At 40.1% G+C, this 21,956-nt stretch overlaps 1 protein-coding gene across 1 annotated transcript in view; it reads left to right on the top strand.

Annotated features, from left to right (window-relative positions):
* Positions 1-268: 268 nt before the first annotated feature.
* Positions 269-21,956, top strand: part of PKD2 (polycystic kidney disease 2 (autosomal dominant)) — a 49,377-nt gene continuing 27,689 nt past the window's right edge. Inside the window, exons 1-5 of the mRNA XM_005862744.2 lie at positions 269-417; positions 8,960-9,093; positions 12,144-12,394; positions 16,280-16,504; positions 19,543-19,771. Of these exons, the coding sequence (XP_005862806.1) occupies positions 324-417; positions 8,960-9,093; positions 12,144-12,394; positions 16,280-16,504; positions 19,543-19,771 (933 nt within the window). The 5' untranslated portion in view covers positions 269-323. The remainder of the gene's footprint in view (positions 418-8,959; positions 9,094-12,143; positions 12,395-16,279; positions 16,505-19,542; positions 19,772-21,956) is intronic.

Genomic DNA, 21,956 nt, shown 5'->3' with positions numbered 1-21,956 from the left:
AGGTATCATTTGCAATGTAGTTTCCGTATGTACTAAGTTTAGTAATAGGATAATTACCATATAGGAAGAGCTGATGTGTATGCACAATGATTTAATCTCTCTTGTAGGGTGCCCTCATTTCCTGTTCTCTTGCTAAGTTTTTACTAAGGTACTCCTGCTGAAACAATTTCCCAGTTACATTCAGAGCATGCTAAAAAAAAAATATCAGAGAATCTCCCTTAAAGGTTATACTATCTATTTTATGTTTTTCCTTTGCCATTTATAAGGTTTTTAAAAAAGACATCTTTTATTATTATTTTAAAGGTCTCTGGGGAACAAGACTTATGGAAGAAAGCAACACGAACCGAGAGAAATACCTGAAAAGCGTTTTGCGGGAGCTGGCCACATACCTCCTTTTTCTCATCGTCCTGTGCATCTGTAAGTAGAACAGTTCCTTCCAGTAAAGGAGAAGGTGTGGGAGTATGTGACCCGTCAACATCATAATTGAAAGGAATCGTGTATGCACCACAAGGGTTAGTTCAGAAGGTCTCTGCTCTGTTTTCAATTCCAATTTAAAATTTGGTAAAACTCTCTTCTCTGGTAAACATTAAATAAAATTCAGCATTATCTGATTGGCCAGTTCATTGCCAGTTGTGACCACTTTCACTCTGAGATGCAAGTGGTAACCTGCCACATACCTTCTAAGTAAAAGGTTTTTTTGCATTAGATTTCTTAACAATAATTAGCAAAATGACTTCCCAAATGTAACTTTGAGAAAATACAAATAATGTCACCTAATATTGCTTTTATGGATATATGTAATATAGTCCCTTTCTTTCATATTCAATGTGTGGTGTGAGTGCCTTCATTCTTCAATAATCACCAGATTTTCACTCTACAGGAAACTTACTGCAGACCGATCTCTTTATTTTTTTCTCTCTTCTTTCAGTATGTCCCTGCATCCTCTGGGAGGGGAGGGAAGCCTTAGCCAGAAATGAGTCTTAGAAACCATTTTCCTTAAAGAGCCGGTCAGTGGAGTTATCCTTTGAATTTAAGGGTGTTGGGTGATAGAGTTCTGTAGTGTCCCTTCTAAAGCCCTTTATGAGAACAGATAAGGAAACGGATTTGTGACCACCAAAACCTCTTGCTATACTCCTCCAGAAAAAGAGTTCATTCTTATAGTGTACACTTGGAAATGCTTAAAAATTCACACCAACCTTAGAAAGAGGCCCCTTTTATGTAAATGGAAAGAATAAAAATGTAATCAGTACTTTGATAATGCCATTCTTATTATATTAAAATTGACCCCCTTGAATGTAATTGACTAAGTGCTGAAAGCTTCCTTAAAAACAATTTTTATTTACTAGATTTAAAAAAATAAAAATAAAAAGATTTGTAAGTTGAACATAAAAGGTTAAAGAAACATCAAAGTTTCAATATTTATAATTTTAAGAAATTGAATATTGATTTATTTCATATCTCCACACTGCTTCTTACCAATAGTAGTAAGCTCTTAATGAGCTTTAGCAGGGTGTGACTTCTCCTTACATTTTCTGAAATTTTGCCTATCTAACTGGGAATTTAAGAAAAAATAAGTTATTTAAGCTAAAAAGTATGTCTATATGAACAACATCCATCTAATCCATCTTCTTGTTTTTTTCTTACTAATTATAAGTTATTTGTTAGGTAGGAGTGTCTCATTACTTTTTTAAATCTTTATTGTTGAAAATATTACATATGTCCCCTTTTCCCCCATTTAGCCCCATATAGCCCACCCCCAGTCCCCCACCCCAGGCCTTTACCACCCTATTGTCTGTGTTTATGGGTTAAGCCAGTGATTCCCAAAGTGGGCGCTACCACCCCCCAGTGGGCACTGCAGCGATCCAGGGGGGCGGTGATGGCCACAGGTGCATTTGGGGGCGATGAGTAACTCTATTGTCTGTGTCCATGGGTTATGCATATATGCATACAAGTTCTTTGGTTGATCTCTTCCCACCCATCCACCCACCCCCACCTTCCCCCTGAGATTCCACAGTCTGTTCCATGCTTCTATGTCTCTAGATCTATTTTGTTCAACTGTTTATTTTGTTCATTAGATTCCACATATGAGTGAGATCATATGATACTTGTTTTTCTCTGACTCGCTTATTACCCTTAGCACAATACTCTTCAGGTCCCTCCATGCTGTCTCAAAGGGTAAGAGATTATTTTTTATTGCTGCATAGTATTTCATGGTATAAATGTACCACTGCTTTTTATCCACTTGTCTACTAATGGGCACTTGGGCTATTTCCAGATCTTAGCTATTGTAAATTGTGCTGCTATGAACATAGGGGTACATATATTCTTTCTGATTGGTGCTTCAGGTTTCTTAAGATATATTCCTAGAAGTGGGATCACTGGGTCAAATGGCAGTTCCATATTTAATTTTTTGAGGAAACTCCATACTGTTTTCCATAATGGCTGTACCAGTCTGCAATCCCACCAGCAGTGTACTAGGGTTCCCTTTTTTCCACACCCTCACCAGGACTTGTTATTTGTTGATGGTAACCATTCTGACAGGTGTGAGGTCATACCTCATTGTTTTAATTTGTATCTCTCTGATGATCAGTGATTTTGACTATTTTTTCATATGTCTCTTGACCATCTGTATGTGAACTTTGAAGAAGTGTCTATTTAGGTCCTTTGCCCATTTTTTAATTGGATTGTTTGTCTTCCTTTTGATAAGGTATATGAGTTCCTTATATATTTTGAATATTAACTCTTTATCAGATGTATCACTGTCAAATATGTTCTCCCATACAGTGGGCTCCCTTTTTGTTTTGTTGATGGCTTCTTTTGCTGTGGAGCAGCTTTTTATTTTGATGTAGTTCCATTTGTTTCTCTCTCTCTCTCTCTCTCTCTCTCTCTCTTTCTCTCTCTCTCTCTTTCTAGTTCTTCTCATATAGCAGTCCCTTTAGCATTTCTTGCAGTGTTGGTTTGGTGCTGACAAACTCCTTTAGCCCCCCGCCCCCCTCCCCCCTTTTTTTCCCCCAGAAGCTCTTTATTTCACCATCTATTTTGAATGATAGCCTTGCTGGATATCGTAATCCTGGTTTCAGATTCTTGCTTTTCATTATCTTGAATACTTCATGCCTTTCCCTTCTGGCCTGTAGAGTTTCTGATGAAAAATCATCTGACAGCCTTATGGGAGCTCCTTTGTAGGTAACAAATTGCTTTTTTTCTTGCTGCCTTTAAAATTCTCTCTTTGTCTTTAATTTTGGGCATTTTAATTATGATGTGTCTGGGCATGGGCCTGTTTGGGTTCTTCTTACTTGGGACTCTCTGTACCTCCTGCACTTGCATGACTTTGCATATGCATGAGATCATGCGATACTTGTCTTTCTCTGACTCGCTTATTTCGCTTAGCATAATACTCTCCAGGTCCCTCCAGGTTAGGGAATTTTTCTGCCATTATTTCTTCAAACATGTTCTCTATCCCTTGCTCACTTTCTTCCCCTTTTGGCACACCTATTATGTTTCATGTTGTCCCACAGCTCCCTTAAGCTGTCCTCCTGTTTTTTAATTGTTTTTCATTTTTGGTTCTCTGATTGAGTGATTTTTTTCTACCCTGTCTTCTAATTCACTTATCCGACCTTCAGCTTCCCCTAATCTTCTGTGTATTCCTTCCACTGTGTTCTTTATTAGTGCTATGTCATTCTTCATAGTTACTATATCTTTTCTCAAGCTGTTGAGCATCTTTGCCATCATTATTTTGAACTCTATGTCCGATAAATCTCTTATCTCCATTTCATTTATCTCTTCTTCTGGAGAAATCTCTTGTTCTTTCATTTGGGGCTAGTCTTTTTGTCTTTCAATTTTCGCTGTTTGTCTGGGTCTGAGTCTGAGTATTAGGTAAATCTGCTGCAACTCCCAATCTCTAGTGCAGGATAATGTCAAACACTGTTTGTGACTGGCTCTGTTTGGAGCTATCATCAATCCATAGCTTGTGGCTCCCTCTGCTGGGGCTGTGTTCCTTTGGAAAGGATCAAGATGTGCACCAGCATCTGCTTTTCCTAGTCCCAGGCCTCAGATTACATCAGGCAAAGACTCAAAGCCTCCAGAGACCCACCTTTGCCTGTAGTCCCATTGACACTGTTTTTATTAGCCTCAGGCTATTGACCACAAGGTGGGGCAAGAGGTCTTCCAATAGGGTTGGGCAACTGCCTTCCCCCCAGGCAAATACCGCCTGGATAGCAGCTCACTGGAGAAAGATGTCCTCTGCAGAGTGAGGGATTGACTCAGCATAGGAAACTGGGGTGGCTGCCCTCTGAGCTCCAATTCCAGAGCCCCCCAAACCTGGCTTCTGCTCACACAGCTCCAGTCCACTCTGCCCTCCCTCTTCCGGAGCCCAAGGTGAGTGGCTACACATGAAATTTTGTACGTTGCCCTTTAAGAGGGTGCCTGCATTTCCATCCATCTCTCACTGGCAGACAGCAACCCTGCTGCTTTTCACAGTCAGGTGTTATGTGGGTACCTTTCTCAGTTCTGGTGCTCTAGGCTGGGGAGCCCAGCTTGGGGTTTAGACCCCAGAGTTCTTAGTGGGACTCCCCCACAGCTGAGATATCCCTCCAGAACTTCAGCTGCTGTCTGTGGGAGCTCAGCCAGCCCTTTCGTGCCTCTGCCCTTCCTACCAGTCTCTGCAGTCTCCACTTCCCTTCCTTGGTTATCAGGATTCTCTCCAGCTAGTCTTCAGTTGATTTATCAGGGTGGCTTTTCTGTATTTTAGTTGGTTGGTTAGTTGTTGTTTTTTTTTGTGAGGGTATTTGTGTTTGGTTTGGGGCTTTCTGTGTGTTTTCTTTTGTGGCTTAAAACAACAGAAATTTATTCTTTCACAGTTCTGGAGGCTAGAGGTCCAAATCATGGTGCCTGCACCATCCTCCCTCTGAGACCTGTAAGGGAATCCTTCCTTGCCTCTTCCTGGCTTGTATTAGTTTGCAGGCAATCCTTGGTGTCCTTGGCATGTAGCTCCATCATTCCAGTTCTCCATCGTCAGAGGGCCAGCTCCCTGTGTCTCTGTTCCTTCACATGGCCATCTCCTTATAAGGACACCTGCCTGGTGAAGTCTTCATTTTAGGGATTTACTGATGTTCCCTTTGATAACCTAGCATATTACTAATTTTTGTAAATGTTCCATGAATATTTGAAAAAGACCATGTGATCTCTTTTGGTGCAGTATAAGGTTTGATGTACATTAAATTACATTTTCAATTAAAATCCTAATATCCCAGGACAATTTTTGTCTACTTTCTCTATCAAAGATTGATAGGATATAAATTTAAGTTTCCAACTACAATTGTAGTTTTGCTATTTCCCTTTATATTACTAGAAGGTATTGCTCTACATATCTTGATGTTGTTATTCAATATATTAAAGGTTATTACAGTTAAATTATTGTATATGGCATTATTTATAAAATAACTTGTTTATTTAACTCAATACTCACTTTATAATCTTCTTTGTCAGATGATTATGCCACTTACAAATTTTAAAAAGTATTTTATTCGTAATATATGTCTAATACATATTTTCTCATTCCTTTATTTTTCAGTTCATTTTGAGTGGGTCTCATAAAAATTCTATGGATGCAATTTTTTAAAATGTTATAAACCAATATTTAATAAGACTTTGTCATCTAGTGAGTTTAACCTCTTCACATTTCATGCTTTTGTCAGATTTTTGTCATCTCTTTTTTCCCTCTCTTTTTATGCTTTCCTGTTATTTTCCTTTTGGAGATTTTTTTCTTTGCTTTTTATTCTAATGATTTGGAGTTTGTTCAGTACAATTGCCTTTATTTGCTTTAGTATTTGAGCTTATATTTTTCACAATATTAAGAATAATATAGTATCTACTGCCTATTTGAAATGAGAGCATATTTTTCAGACAGTTTTGGTTCATTTACATGCTGATTAATTGGTGATGCTATGATGATATTTTTTTATTCTGGCTTACTTTATGGAAAAGGAACTTGGGAGCTAAGACAGGGACTAAGTAGCAGAAGAAATATATGCACATAGGATATATATATGTCCTTTACCTTATATTTTTTAATAGTCTCCTTTCTAGTCCTCATTTAAGGTTACCTATTTTATGCTGTAATTTTTTTTCTTCACAATTTAGTTAATTTAAGGAGTGAATGTTGCCTTCCAAATGGGCTTTCTTCATCAGGTACTGAAAGCAGAAATGATATAACAGTCTTATATTTCTACTGTATTTGATAGTATGCAAAATATCTTTATATACATCTCTCCAGTTGAACTACGCAAAAGCTCTAGATGTTATTATTCCCATTTTCTAGATAATTAAACTGAAGCTCAGAAAAGTTAAGTAGTTGGCCGAGAGCCCAAGACACTGAGACCCACAACATAGAGGCAGACATTCAAGATGAAGCAACGTGAAAACTCAAACCCAAATCATTCTGACCTCAAAGACAGGGGTCCCTTAGGTGCAGCTTAGATGGACTCATGGTGCAGCTGACTCCTAGACTCTGTGGAGATGTCACTCAAAGATATCCCACAGACCAGACCAGGGCCTGGCATAAGGGAGGGACTGGGGTAATGTTTGCTGATTGATTGAATAATCATACCCTCGAAGCTAGATGGCATTGTTTCTCTGAATGTCCAGCAGGAGGCGCTACATAGTCAAGGGGTTCTGTCACTTTCCTTCAGTGAAGCCATTAAATTCTATACAGGTCCTCAGAATTTCAAAAGTAAAACTAAAATTGAAAATATAAGAAAATAAAGGAGATATATATTTTAAATCATTGGCTAAAATCTATGTACATATATAACTATACCATTTTTATAAATCAAGAAATTTAAGTAATTTGTCAAAATTCTTATATTAGCAACAACAAAAAATCCAAAATGATCTGTATTAATCAGTCAATTCAATGCAAATTCCAATTTTAAGTTAATTTAGAAAAATAAACATTTATTTAGTTGGCCTTGGGGAGCCTTCACTACTACCCTTTAGCATCATATCAGCTTTGTTCCCTGGACTGACTCTGTTCCACAGAAGGCCTTTGTAGAATTCATTGTACCTTGTCCATCCCTCCGTGGGCTGGGAAGGCAGTGCTCTGCCCAGGAATCTCTGAGCTCCTCTTCTTTAGGGCAGAGATCACATCCTACTCATCTTCATGTTCAACACCTTATTCCGTAACTGTGAATGGATTACAAGTCTGCTCCAGTACAGTTTTTGAAAGGCAGCAGGTCATGTAACACTTAACGGGGAGTGTTCTTGTCCTAATTAGCAGGTCAGAGGATGATAGATGAGGAAGCCTAGCTGAGGAGACTGGAAAACGTTCCTCCCCCTCTAACTACAGACACACGCCATGTGGATTAGGTGTGTTTTCTGCTCCCATGGCTGCTTGACATGGACTCTCAGACACACTTTTGTTTAGATCACTATTATCCACTCCTCTCTTTTAATAATCTAAATTTTCTATGATGTTCAGGTGGGAAAGGAGTTATGTGAGAGAGAGGTTTTACTAAATAGCATTTAATTCCAAATCATTTTAAAACAAGGTTTTAAATGCATTTTATGAAGCCTGAGATTATTATAGAATCAGGTAAGCATTATTCACGTGCTAGGTGTTGAGAACTGTGGTCAAAAGAAGTATAAAATGTGTTTCCTCTGGAAGCTTTGTGTCTGCTAATTATAGGAATTATAGCATATTACACCTGCAATCATTAGAGTCCAGAATAAGATAGTACTCATTAAAGTGCTGACAGTTTTAATAGATATGTTATAACAACCTGATTAAGGAGGATGAGCCACCGTTATTGGACATTTAAGTGTCAGCCACTGAATTAGATAATTTTTAGTTACTATTTTTATTTAAGCACCAAAAAAATCCTATGGAATAGCTCATTATCCTCATTTTACAGAGAACTTAAGCTCAGAAAGTTTCAGCAACTTGCACAGGTTACATAGCAAGTAAGAGGCACAACCAAGATTCAAACCCTAATCTGTGACCCGCTAAGCCTGTAAATTACCCTCCCACCTCCCTCCAGGACTTTTCAGAATGGGCTGGTAAAATCAGCCAGTCCTTGTGGCTGGGATGGAGCTTGAGTTTAGAGGGTTTCATACAAGATTTGATAGGTGAGAGCTAGATGTGACTGTACCTATCAGCATCCTGAAGGGGCAGAGGTGAAAACCTTGAAGTGGTAGCTAAAGAAAGTTTAATGAAGTGACTGTTTACAGAGGTGTGGCAGAGTGGTGGAGACCAACAAGGGGAAGTGAGGCACTCAGGAAAGGTTCCCACCTCCAGGCTTGAGGAAAAGGGGAGGGAATGGCATGGCATGAACCTAGTATGGCTGTGGGAAAAGACTTTTCCCCAGTAGCCAGGGCCGAGCTTCAAGAGTCGCCTGACAGACTTCATCCAGGTGATGAGGGGATGGAGAGTAGGGGTGGAAGGAACAAACTCAACTCTCTCTCTCCTCATGCCCCCAGACCTCCTGTTCAGCCCCATATTGGCAAGGGACCCAGTGTGGTACGGTCTATAGAGGTCAGCCTCAGGGCACGCACAGAGCAGGGCCAGAAGAATGTAGAATTGATCTGGGAACAAGCAGAGATGGCCTGCCCGCGTTATTGTGGGGAGAGTCCGCGGCACGTGCACAGCCGTGGGCTGAGGAGCTCTGCGTGGCCTCTGCTGGGACCTGTGCAGATCAGCCTCCCAGAAGCGCGGAGAGATGAAGGCCAAGAAGCAGGTTGGAATCCCCAAATGTCAAGTAAAGGCGCCTGATCTTAATTCAGTGCTCAGTACTTAGGCGGTTTTATTTCACATGTCAATGTTAGTTTCTTTGTTTTCTAAATCAGAGAACTAGGGAGTACGCAGGAATGGCAAAGGGAAGGAGACGAGGGTGTGTGCCGTCCACCGGGAATGTGGGAGTGAGGGCAGGTGCCCTCAGGGGCTCATCCGGCTCTCTCTGTGTTCCAGTGACCTATGGGATGATGAGCTCCAGTGTGTACTACTACACTCGCGTAATGTCACAGCTCTTCCTAGACACCCCCGTGTCCAAAACGGAGAAAACTAACTTTAAAACGCTTTCTTCAATGGAAGACTTCTGGAAGGTATTTACCAATGACTTTGAAAGTACCTCTTGGTCACTGAAAATGGTTCATTTAGTTCATAAGTTAAATTCAGCAGCATTTGCAGGGCCTGCCATGTGGGTTGCTAGAAGTATGTAGCCTCGCACCATGCTGAGGGTTTCACGTCTTAACATATTTAATCGCCATAGTAACCATACAAGGTAAGTAGTAATGTTCCCCAGGTTGTAAATGAATCTCAGTTTGGTTCAGAGGAATTCCCCATAGCCAGGGAGTAAGAAAAGTGGGCTTTATTCTAGCCTGAAGGACACTTCCTCACCAGGTTTATAATTCATGCAGTCATTCATGATTCAATAACTATCTGTTGAGTATCTCTTAGGATGTAAGGCCCATGGTGTAAAACTTAGTTGTTTTTTTCTTGCTTTGTTTTTTTTTTGTGTGTGTGTGTGTGTCTTTGTTGATGATGACAGGTACGCTAGACCAGTGCCTGCAGGCACGTTCTTTCAAAGATCTCTAATGTAAAATTAAACCCAGCTCTTCCCAAATTGTCACAGATTCCAGCATGGTGGAAGAGATAAGCAAAGAATGATACCATAGGAGAAACATCCAAGTAATCTGGAAGATACGGGGCTCAGAATCTACAAAAATTGTGTATGAGGGGGCAGAAAGGGATTGGAAAGGAAATGATTATTTCTTCCTAAGGAGATACTTTCTAAAATTCTTATAAAACCCGGGGATCAGAGCTGCTTATTTTAAAGATAGAGGAAACTGGATCACAGGAACGTGTTCATTCTAAAGCCTGAAAATACTTGGCATCCAAAACCATACTTGCATAATATGAATATTTTCCTAGGCAAATCAGTTTATCTCTGTTGATCATCTGATAAGACACTGAGAATGGCTAGATGTCTTTCCAACAGGCAAACTAACAAGAAACTTCTCACAGATACACAGAATTCAATGATAATAAATGCCAAGCTCTAAAAGCAGGGGTGGGCAAGGTTGGAGAGTTCACCATATAGAAAATAATCCAAACAATTAAAAGATCCACCAGATGGCAGACTGGTAATCAAAACTATAGTCTTTCCCTTTCCAAACAAGTTTTGAAGCATGATGATTAATTATTAACTTTTAATCAGGGAAAGTGAAATTGATCATGGCTGTGGGTTTATGTAAACAGCTCCCTCCACGCCCCCTACCTTCAGTCCTAAAGCAGAAATCAGAGTTTCCATTTAGTAAGCGCCCACTGTGTGCCTATTGTTCTGTGGAATGATACAGAGAAAATTAGCATGGCCCTACACAAGGATGACACTCAAATTTGTGAAGTGTTTTGTGGCGTTTTTAAAAAAATATTTTTATTGATTTCAGAGAGGAAGGAAGAGGGAGAGAGAGAGACAGAAGAGATAGAAACATCAATGATGAGAGAGAATCATTGATTGGCTGCCTCCTGCACAGCCCCAACTGGGGATCGAGCCTGCAACCCGGGCATGTGCCCTTGATTGGAATCGAACCTGAGACCTTTCAGTCCGCAGTCCGACGCTCTATTCAATAAGCCAAACCAGCTAGGGCTGTTCTGTGTTTTCTAAAAAGAAATGTACTGTTTTATGATAGATTTGAAATATCACATGCAATTTTAAAAATTAAAACTTTCATCAATAGCACCATAGCAATTAGGTAGCAGCAAACAAAACACTGCCAGACAATTATGTTGAAAAGCATTCACAGAAATGCATTGCACAAAGTTCATCTCGGATCTTTAAAAATAAAATAATATTCAAAATATTACTACCCCAACTCTCAGATTTAGTTGTATGTAGAAAAATTTAATTTATATATTTATTCTATAATATATAAAACATCTGTATACACTTTATCCATTTTAACTGCATAGGCATTAGTTCCAATTCTAAAAAGACTGAAAAATATGCTACTTAATGTAGCTTTTGTATATTTGAAGACTGTTGTTTAATATGCATAAAACGTAGAAAACCAGTCAACCAGTGTTTTGTCTTTTTCTGAAAATACATTTATGGTACACAAAAAAAGATCTTTACCCAATAAAATTTAAAATTTTTAAACTTAAATTGTTTTTAAAGTTAAAACATTTGTAACAATGTAAGTGCCTTGCAGATATCTCATTTATAGAGTCTGCTAAATAAAATAGTCTAAATATTAAATATTAACTATAACCAAACTGAGTCTCACAGGGATCTAGTGAGAATGGCCAATAGTCATAATAAAAGGCAAATCTCAACAAAAGCCAGTAAAAAGTGCTGCTGTAAGAAAAATTATAATCTTAAAATGTAATGGTTTCATGGATTTGCCTCACTGGACACTTTCATTTGATAACCATTTGTGGAATAAAAACATAAGCCTCCAAAACCTAAAACAAAACCTAAAAATATCAAAAGATTGGATTTATTGGTTTCTGTTTATACTGTGAAGTGAAAACTGCAGGGTAATCCCAATGGGTTGAGCCTCTTTGAGATGAGAGCATTCTGTTTGTATGTTTGTTGAAATCCAGACCATCCCCTTTCAAATCAATGTAGTAACTATGCAAAAGATGGACATTGACCTAGACGGTTTGGCTGAATGGATAGAGCATTGGCCTGCAGAGCAAAGCGTCCTGGGTTTGATTCTGGTCAATGGCACATACCTTGGTTGCAGGCTCCTCCCCAGCCCGGACCTTGGTTGGGGCAGATGCAGGAGGCAACCAATTGATATGTTTCTCTCACATCGATGTTTCTCTCTGTCTTTCTCTCTCTTTTCCACTCTCCCTAAAAATCAATAGAAAAATATCCTTGGGTGAGGATTAACAAAAAGAAGATAATAATAATTTTTAAAGAAAATTGTTAAAAAATGGACATTACCAGTGCAGGAGCCCAGGAACCCAGGCCTCACAACTAGCAAATGATGGAGTAAGATCCAACTTAAATCCCTCTGACAGCAAAACCTACCCTTGTCACTCTGCTGTGTTCACAGAGTACTACACTGTTGGTCATGCACACATTCCGGGAAGGAGCGAGGCAGCCACGGAGCTTGAAGCTTTTCAAAAATGTTCCCTGTGCTTTCAGTTCACAGAAGGTGCCTTATTGGATGGGCTGTACTGGAAGACACAGCCCGGCAACAGAACTGAAGCTGACAACCGAAGCTTCATCTACTACGAGAACCTCCTATTAGGGGTACCACGGATACGGCAACTCAAAGTCAGGAATGGATCCTGTTCTATCCCCCAGGACTTGAGAGATGAGATTAAAGAGTGCTATGATGTCTACTCTGTCAGTAGTGAAGACAGGGCTCCATTTGGTCCGAGGAATGGAACCGCGTAAGTGTCTGTGGCTCATGGCCCTGTGCCCTGGCCTCTCACCGACATTCATTCATTCATTCGTTCATTCACTCATTCATTCATTCTCTGACTCCTTCACCTAAGAAGATGCCCTAACTGACTCTTCAATGCATATATTTAAGGTTGTGGCCAAACTAACCTTTGATTTCTCAAGTTTTCTCTACTTTTTACCCCCTTTCAGCTTCTAAATACATATTTTTCAAGAGGCTAAATCCCTGACCGTATGGTCTATGAGAAAGAAGCTACTGGGTCTTTGGAGGTTTCTGATGCGATGCCTGGATCTTAATTTTATAGACTCAGTAGTATCATCCGCTGGGTTATTTCTAGGAAATTTTCTGGTACAGAAGTTTTTTTATGAGTGCTTACAAATAAATTTTTGTTCAGAATGCAATTATTTAAAATGGATAATAAGCCTGTGGGGCAGTTTTTCTGTCTTCTCAAATGTGTTTATGATTTTGAGTATGTATTTGTAATGTGCATATTTATAGTGAATTTATTTGGTGTGCTCTTTGGCAAGCATACCTAAAACATCTTGTGTATTAAGGGAGGACAGTCTTTCTTTTTAGAATTACTGTAGTTATCATAAAGAAATGAGGCCCAGCCAGTGTGGCTTGGTAGTTGGGTGTCAACCCCTGAACCAGGAGGTTGCTGGTTCAATTCCGGTCAGGGCACATGCCCAGGTTGCAGGCTCAGTCCCTAGTGGGGGACGTATGGGAGGCAGCCAGTCGATGATGTTTCTCTCTCTTAGGTGTTTCTATTTCTGTTTCTCTCTCTCTAAAAGTCAATAAAAGTGAAACATATTTAAACCTTAAAGAAAAGAAATGAGAACTCTCAGGGTTTCCCGTGGTGGGTACTGTCCTGGGTGAATTACTGTGATAAGAATTGCCATCTAAGCTTTTCTAAGCTAATTCTGACCGTTCACCTGGATCCCTTTTCTGGGAATCGAGGCTCCCAGAATCCAGATTTGTTCATAACACAGTGGGGGGAAAACACCTTTTCTGTGATCATATTCTTTGTCATCTAATGCACACCCTATTTAATACCAGGGTCCACAAGAAATTAGTAAAAATCAGAGATTTAAAGTAAAGGGACTAAATACAAAAGACTTTTTTATGATAGTGATTTTCCTTTCCGATGCTCCTTTTTCTAGTTCCTGCAAAGCATATATGTGCCCTTAAACTATGGTACCTTATCCATTATTTAACTTTATCTCACATCGTAAATAAGAGAAATATGTGCAACCATGACTCCATGCCAGATGCCATTTAAGAAATGGTTTTATCCATCATCTCATTGACTCTTCACAAAGCAACTCTGAAATAGGTATCATCTCCATTTTATAGATGAAAAAACAGGCTCGCTTACCCACAGCCAGTACATGGAACCAAGCTGGGATTTAACCAGCCTGACCAAGGCCTGTGTTTTCTCCTTTCTTGTCAGTTATGTTGTTAAGGTGGCTTCTTGCCGCCTGCAGCTCCTCATCAGTCTTCAGCTTCTTGGGGGCAAGGGCTCTCTTTTGTTCGCTGCTGTATTCTCAAACCCTGAATAGTGCCTGGACTGGAAAGATGCTCAGTAAGTGCCTACTGGGTGCATGGATGCGTAAGTGATTTCCACTGAGTGTGGACTACTGAAGAGGATCTTTCTTGTGTGTACCGAAGCTGCCCCCTGATCCTGCCATATTCTCAGGTTACTCCCATTTCTCCTTCCCTTCAACTCTAGACTTCCTGAAAGAATAGTCTTCACTGCCACCTCCACTTCCTTATTATTGATTCACCCCTCAAAGCTCAAAACCCTTGCTTTTGAGATCTCTCTTAGAAGCCATCAGTGACCTCCAGTTAACAAATCCACTGAACGAGTTCTCAGTCTTCATCCTAGTCAACCTCTCTGCAGAGTGTGCCAGTGTTGATAGCTTGTTCTTTTGACTTCTGTGAGTGACACTGAACTTGGGTTCTCTTAATTCTGTAACCCCCTTCTTTTCTCGCCTGTCCTGTCTTACTCCAGGGTTCTATATTCAGATCTGTTTTTCCTTTCTGTATACTCTTTCTTTATACTCTTCCCCTTGAAATTCAGATGGTTTGCACTCTCATCTCTATTTGATGATTCATCATCTCTTCAACAAATATGCTGTCACCATGTGTCCGGCATGTTCCAGGTGAGGTCTTCCTTTTCTAGCAGTGCCCCAGAGTAGCAGCAGTAAACAAAACAGAATCAAATGCCCTGTCTTCACAGAGCTTACATTCTAGGGATAGTAGACAAATCTATATTCCTTTATATGTCCCACCAGCTGCTATAGTTCAATATAGACATTTTGAACTATATTGGTTCAAAAAATATGTATAAGAAATATATAAGAACTTTGGACATGGACACGTCATGACCTATGTACATGTGGTCACTCAATTGCTAGTTGCCTCCTGCACATCTCCCACCGGGGATGTGCCCGCAACCCAGCTACATGCCCTTGACCGGAATCGAACCTGGGACCCTTCAGTCCGCAGACCGACGCTCTATCCACTGAGCCAAACCAGTCTCGGCAGTAGACAAATCTATATTCTTTTATATGTCCCACCAGCTGCTATAGTTCAATATGCTCCAAACTGAACTCATCACTTTCTTACTAGATGCTCTTCCTTCTGTTGCTGGCACTACCATCTTCACATTATCCCCAAAGAGAGTACAGAGTCATTTTTGAGATATCCCCTGTCCCTTGCCCCTGTTTCCAAATCAGTTGGCAGGTTCTGTTGACAGTCACTGCAGTGGAGACACTGTCTGTCTTTCCTTCTCCTTCCCACCCTCACTGCTCTGGTTCAGGCCTGATCACCTCTTGGTTACTGCAGGGACTGCTGACTGAGCTGGGCAGGGTTCCCAGGACCACCCCCAGGTCCAGTGATTCGCTGGAAGGATTCACAGCACTCAGCATATACTTATGTGCATGGCTAAGGTTTATTGCAGTGAAAGGATCATAAAGCGAAAACAGCAGAAGGTGCAGGCAGGCACATGGAACAAAGTTCAGACGAAACAAAGGGCAAGCTTCCAAAAGTCTCCTCCCAATAGCCTCACATTAGATGGTTTTCATCCCTCCAGTAACCATGTGTAACAACACGTGTGAAATGCTTCTGCTCTTAGATACCCAAGGTTATCAGTGTAGGGATCTATTTATCAGTCAAGTTCCAGATGCCAACCAAGTCCAACCCTGCAAGCTGGCTTCCTAAGGAAAGGCCATCTTGGACCTGCTACATTAACTCTTTCCTGCACTTGAGCTCTCTGTGGCTCACCACGCCAGTCTTTCCTGCTGCCACCAGAGTAACTCTGTTCTGAGTCTCTTAGAAACCTTCTTTTCCCTGACTCCATGCTTGCCCTTCACAGTCTTGACTTCTGTGAGTGACACTGAACTTAGGTTCTCATCATATGGGGGCCACACTGAACTACTAGCTGAGTGCCTTGTACTTCTCTGGCCCTGCCTGGCTCCAGCTTGAAGATGCCTTTCCCGCCACCTGTGTCATCTAGTCCCAGAGTACAGGTACCCAGGGAAGGCAGCCATATGAGCTAAGGGCTAATAGCTCAGGGTCTGGAGACAGACAGTCATGATCTAGGTTCCTGACTCTGCCCTCAAAAGCTTTGAGACTTAAGTTGACCTCATTAAGCCGCAGGGCCCTCATCTCTAAAATGGGAATAATAACTCTATGAGAATTAAATAAGAAAACACTTATGAAGCGCCATGTCAAGCGCCTTACCCAGCTCGGTAAGACATATATATTTTTTATTACATACTCTTTTTACCGGGAACCAGCCATCTTTGTAATTGCCACAAGTCTTCCACGGATTTTACCTGTTTGTTTTGTTTTCATTTTGTTTTTTAATTAGATGGATCTACACGAGTGAAAAAGACTTGAATGGGAGTAGCCACTGGGGAATGATCGCAACTTACAGTGGAGCTGGCTATTACCTGGATTTGTCAAGAACAAGAGAGGAAACAGCCACTCAGATTGCTAGTCTCAAGAAAAATGTCTGGCTAGATCGAGGAACCAGGGCAACTTTTATTGACTTTTCAGTGTACAATGCCAACATTAATCTGTTCTGTGTGATCAGGTATGTACCAAGGCCACTCAGCCCTCCCATTTTCATGTATTTGTAGGTACATCCTAATCTAGAGATAGGCCAGAAAACTGTTGCCTGCAGTTGGCAAAATGATAGTGTTAAGTATCTGAGCTGATAGGGAGGCAGGGGTGAAAACTGAAGGCTTAGTGGGATAACGATATTGGAGGGAAAGGAGTTAGGATCCTGAGCTATAACTGATTGGGGATAATCTTAAGTCTGGTCCAAGTTCATGCCAACAGCATTGTTTTATTAACATATATTTTTACCCCTTGTGAGGCTGATTAATGCTCTATGCTCCGTGACCAAGGTCCCCAGCCATCAAATCTTGACTCACTTCCCTGAGTCTCCCATTCTCAGATGATGCCCTTTCTATTAGAACATCAGCACATTGGTAGGAGCTATTTCTGGGTTCAGTAGGATACCCAGGTACCTACTTCTGCTCGAGATTCACCAAAGGCACATAAAGTTCCTTCTACAGATCCTGAGACATTGCCATCATAACCACTTAGGTGACATGGAGGGAAAGGAGTTAGGATCCTGAGCTATAACTGATTGGGGATAATCTTAAGTCTGGTCCAAGTTCATGCCAACAGCATTGTTTTATTAACATATATTTTTACCCCTTGTGAGGCTGATTAATGCTCTATGCTCCGTGACCAAGGTCCCCAGCCATCAAATCTTGACTCATTTCCCTGAGTCTCCCATTCTCAGATGATGCCCCTTCTATTAGAACATGAGCACATTGGTAGGAGCTATTTCTGGATTCGGTAGGATACCCAGGTACCTACTTCTGCTCAAGATTCACCAAAGGCACATAAAGTTCCTTCTACAGATCCTGAGACATTGCCATCATAACCACTTAGGTGACAGTGAGGACACTGACAAAGATCCCACTCACTTGTCTGGGGCCTCTTGTTCATTCATTCATTCATTCATTCAGCAAACATGTATTTAGCATTTAATATGGTGCCAGGCACTGTTCTAGGCTTTCGGGACACTCAGTGAAGACGATAAAGATACCTTGCAGAGCTTGCATTCAACCTGAAGATAGATAATGGACAATTAACAATAAACAAAAGAAACAAATTAGTTAAAGCGTATATTAGAAGGTAATATGTACAATAAAAAAGAAAAGTAGAATAGGCAAGGGGACTTGGGGTTCACCCACTTTAATCATCCTGGTGAACAACACGTTGCCAACACCCAAACACCGCCAACATAAATTACTTGCGAGTATATTTACTCACCAAATAAGAAGGATAAATTCTCATAATATCCTTATTTTGTTATCATTTTTTTAGGCTAAACTCAACTCAGCTTTACATGGCCAGTTGCATTTTGCCATTCCTTGTATTTAACAACTTTTGCAGAAAGTAATATCACAGAAATGAATGAAAATCACAATTTTTATTGAATGTTTTAACGATTCCAGCAAGGATGGGAAGAGGATAGAAATAGGCATACAGTTCTGATTGACTTTTAAGGAATGATCTTTTTATAGAAAGTCTTGCGTATGTCTTTCACTTCCTCCCCGTATTTTAGGAGTGAATACTGTCCAGGCACTTACTTCATTTCTCTACACTGTTGTCTACATTTCGGGAAGGGGTGACAGATGTGGGGTGAGACTTGGCACAGAGGCTACTTCCTGCCCTCGTGAGTTTGCACTGAGGCGGTCACGAGGCTCTTCATTTCACTATTGCTCTCTTGAGTTTCAAACAGTCAAGAAAAAAGCAGGAGAGTGTGATCAATTCTAATTTGCTATGGCCCCCGCCTGTGCTTGATTATTGCTCCTGTGTGAGTCCTATATGTGCAGGCTCTCCCTGTGGTCACCCATCCTATAATGGGAGAAATGGTTATGTCTGATGCTGACTAAAGGTCCTTTAAAAGTCTTACAATGAAGGAGGTAGAGATTCTATTTCTAGTTTGATAGAGAGGCTATACCATTAAGGGAGTCATTTAATTTTCTCAGTGTGACACCTACAAAATGGCAATTTGGCAAGAAACATCCTGTTTAATTATGTTACCACTAAAAATCAGTGCCTTCAGTAGAAATGGGGGGGGGGGGGCATGTCAGACATTTACATTTACTGAGACCTATTTACTGTAAGACAAGCATGTCAGACTCGTGGCCCGCAGGCCGCATGCAGCCCACAACGAATCTTTTTGCAGCCCAGCCAATATAACGGTGTGAGCCATTACTTACAATTACTGGTATGAAAGGAAATAGGTCTCCTGTCAGATCTAGAATTACTGACATTCACCTTAGATCAGTTTTGAAAGTAGGAAAGATAGTAGCAGAGAAGAGATGCCAAGTGTCAGGAAGAAAACATTAGTTTTATCATTGCTCTTTTTTTTATACTATACTTTTCTCAATAAATCTACGTTTCTATGAAAATTGCAGCTTTTGTTTTTTTGCGGCCCACATATACTTAAACCTTGTTTATTTGGCCCATGTTCGCCTTTGAGTTTGACATGCTTGCTGTAAGGCTTTGGGAAGGGAAGCAAAGAGTACCCCCAGGGTAAATTATTCAATGCTAGTTAGTGTAACCAAATGAATGAATAGGAAACTCCGTCCCTATCGTTACATATGTACAAAACATACAATTCTCAGCCAGATCGTACATATTTTGAGTGCATGACATATTTCTTATGTTCTTCATTGTCTAGTAGAATGACTTGCATTTAATAAAAGGCCTAGAAAGGCTTGTTTGTTATTTAACTTGTACATCACAAAAAAAGTGTATACAGCATTTTCAAAGTATAAAAACCAGAGAGGTAAAAGGGAGACTGAGAAGGAATAATCTCTTTAATCTGAGAGGCCTTGAGAAATCTTTACTTTTTGTTACATAAAATTCTACAAGTCTGGAGTCATTGGCTTTGATAAAAAACATTTTGCCACTAGTTCGGGGTGACATGTGATTACAATTTGATTACCTTCCAGTGCAGGGACAAAATAGATGGACGTCCTGTCCTGGACGCATTCGTATGTTGTTATCGCTACTGTCTTAATTGTTCTTATTACAATGCAGGTTATTGGTTGAATTCCCAGCAACAGGCGGTGTGATTCCATCTTGGCAATTTCAGCCTGTAAAGCTGATCCGATATGTCACGACTTTTGATTTCTTCCTGGCAGCCTGTGAGATTATCTTTTGTTTCTTTATCCTCTACTATGCGGTGGAAGAGATATTGGAGATTCGCATTCACAAGCTACACTATTTCAGGAGTTTCTGGAATTGTCTGGATGTTGTGATCATTGTGGTAGGTTCGAGAACAACACCAAATACCCACCTCCGTTATAAAAACATGTTAATGAGAGTCTGCCTCCTCAGCATTGTGCACCTTGATATTCCTGAAGGAGAATCTGAAACCTCCTCTGTTACATCAACTGCAGTGTTACTCATTATGTCCTCATTTTGCATGAGTAACCCCTTTGAATCAGGGCGTAATGAGGCATTTGCAATCATCTCTCAGCCACACTAATAACAAAAATAGCAATAATTCATATTTGCCTTTGCCATGCCATGAGATGTGGGGGAGGAAACAGTCTTTTGTGTTGTTGATTCTGTTTTTTGCTAATGATATTTTTCTTCAACTAGTAAAAATTAATACATACTTTTCTGCACATGTGCAAGAAGAAACAGCCTGAAATATTTTGGGTTGCAGAGAAAACCTCCCCACAGTTTACATTTTTCTGCAAGTAGCTTACAGAGTGCAAAATATATGGCCAGCAAGGGTTTCTGTATGAGGTGTAAGAAATCATAAGAGTATGACAGAGTCAAGACTATTGCCTGCCCCTGACTCTATTATAACTTCTTTTTTTAAAATATACTTTTTATTTCAGAGGAAGGGAGAGAAGGAGAGAGAATTTTTAGGAGAATATCAGCAAATCAAAGACATTTTTCTCTCATTGCCATAGTCTTCAGGGAATTTCAAATAAACAAACGAACAGCTGTTCCCTTAGCACGAACACTGTTTCAAGGATCAGAGATTGTCCAGGGTCTTCCAGAGCAGATGATTCCTAAGAATGTTTGACATGAACCTGCGCTTTGCCCCAAATCAAGATTTCCTTTCTTTTCTCAGTGAACTCAGACAATTTCTTTTTTTCTAATGAAGGTGAGGTGCTATCATTTCCAGAACAATCATTCTTACATGAATATGTAAGAGAAAAGAGAATAAAGAAGGCAGAATGAGATGGGAAAAGAAAGGAGTGTAGAGATGGGAGAAAGGAAATAAAGCTGACATGGGATCAGATAATATAGCTAATCTCTTTAAGAGAAGGACAATAGCTTTGATTAAAAAGGGATTTATTTATTTTTTATATTTTTATTGATTTCTGAGAGGAAGGGAGAGGGAGAGAGAGATAGAAAAATCAATGATGAGAGAGAATCTGATCAGCTACCTCCTGCATGCCCCTACAGAGGATTGAGCCTGCAACCCAGGCATGTACCCTGGCTAGGATTCGAACCGTGACCTCCTGGTCCATAGGTCAACGGTCAACCACTGGGAAACACCGGCCGGGCTATTATAATTTCTAACACTTTGTCAAGATGGTTTCCCTTCAGCAGCATCTTAACCACTTCCTTCCAGAAGCATCAGAGTAGAAATGTATTTTTGCAAGTTTTTCTCTCTTCATCAGTAACAATCTATTGCTAAGCACTGTTACACAGTTACGCATATAATGACATGCTTAACTGTCACATGCTTAAAAGTTGGCCAACAGAGATGCCCTCTGAAATCTCAGTAAGTGATGCATCACCCTCTTAATCATTCTCTCTTCTAGTATTCTACTTTCTTATCAGTATTCTTCCCCCAAAATCAGAAATCAGTTTGGGAAGCCTTTGCATCAAGTCATTTATCTAATCATCAGTAGAATTAGTTGGTAAAATATAGAAAATATGTTAACCTATTATATTATTGAATGTAAAAATGATATTCACGTGTGAATAAAAGAATACTTAAGACAAAAAGAACTATATAGACGTATTGCATGGCAATAACAATATTGACAGGAGCAATAGTAATCATTGCTAACACTTGAGAAGCTATCTGTGCTAAGCACAGTTCCAAGTGCTTCTCACATACAGAAGTTCATTTAATTCTCACAATAACCATCTTCACTGCTCTGCCACTGCCTCGTAAGCCACACACATGTGTACTTCAGAAAGAGCTTTTGCTTAAAATGAAAATACAGAAGAACATGGTGTGGAACTGATCCGACCCTGATGCAGTTAGAAGTGCATCCCTCCTTTCACACAGTTCCTATAGGTAAACTCTTGATCCCCAGAGTCTCAACGGATTAATAATGAACACAGTTACAGAAAAATTGCAGTATTCAAGGAGGCTGGAAAGGTGATGATACTAGAAGTAATTTTTCAAAATAGTTCTGGACTGTGTGATGGTTGACTATAATCCATATACATTAAAAATTATTCTAGAAAACAAT

This window comes from Myotis brandtii, unplaced genomic scaffold (assembly GCF_000412655.1).
Source record: "Myotis brandtii unplaced genomic scaffold, ASM41265v1 scaffold1663, whole genome shotgun sequence".
Classification (NCBI taxonomy): Eukaryota; Metazoa; Chordata; class Mammalia; order Chiroptera; family Vespertilionidae; genus Myotis; species Myotis brandtii.
The sequence above is the reverse complement of the archived record's forward strand: the minus strand, read 5'-3'. Positions and strand labels throughout refer to the sequence as shown.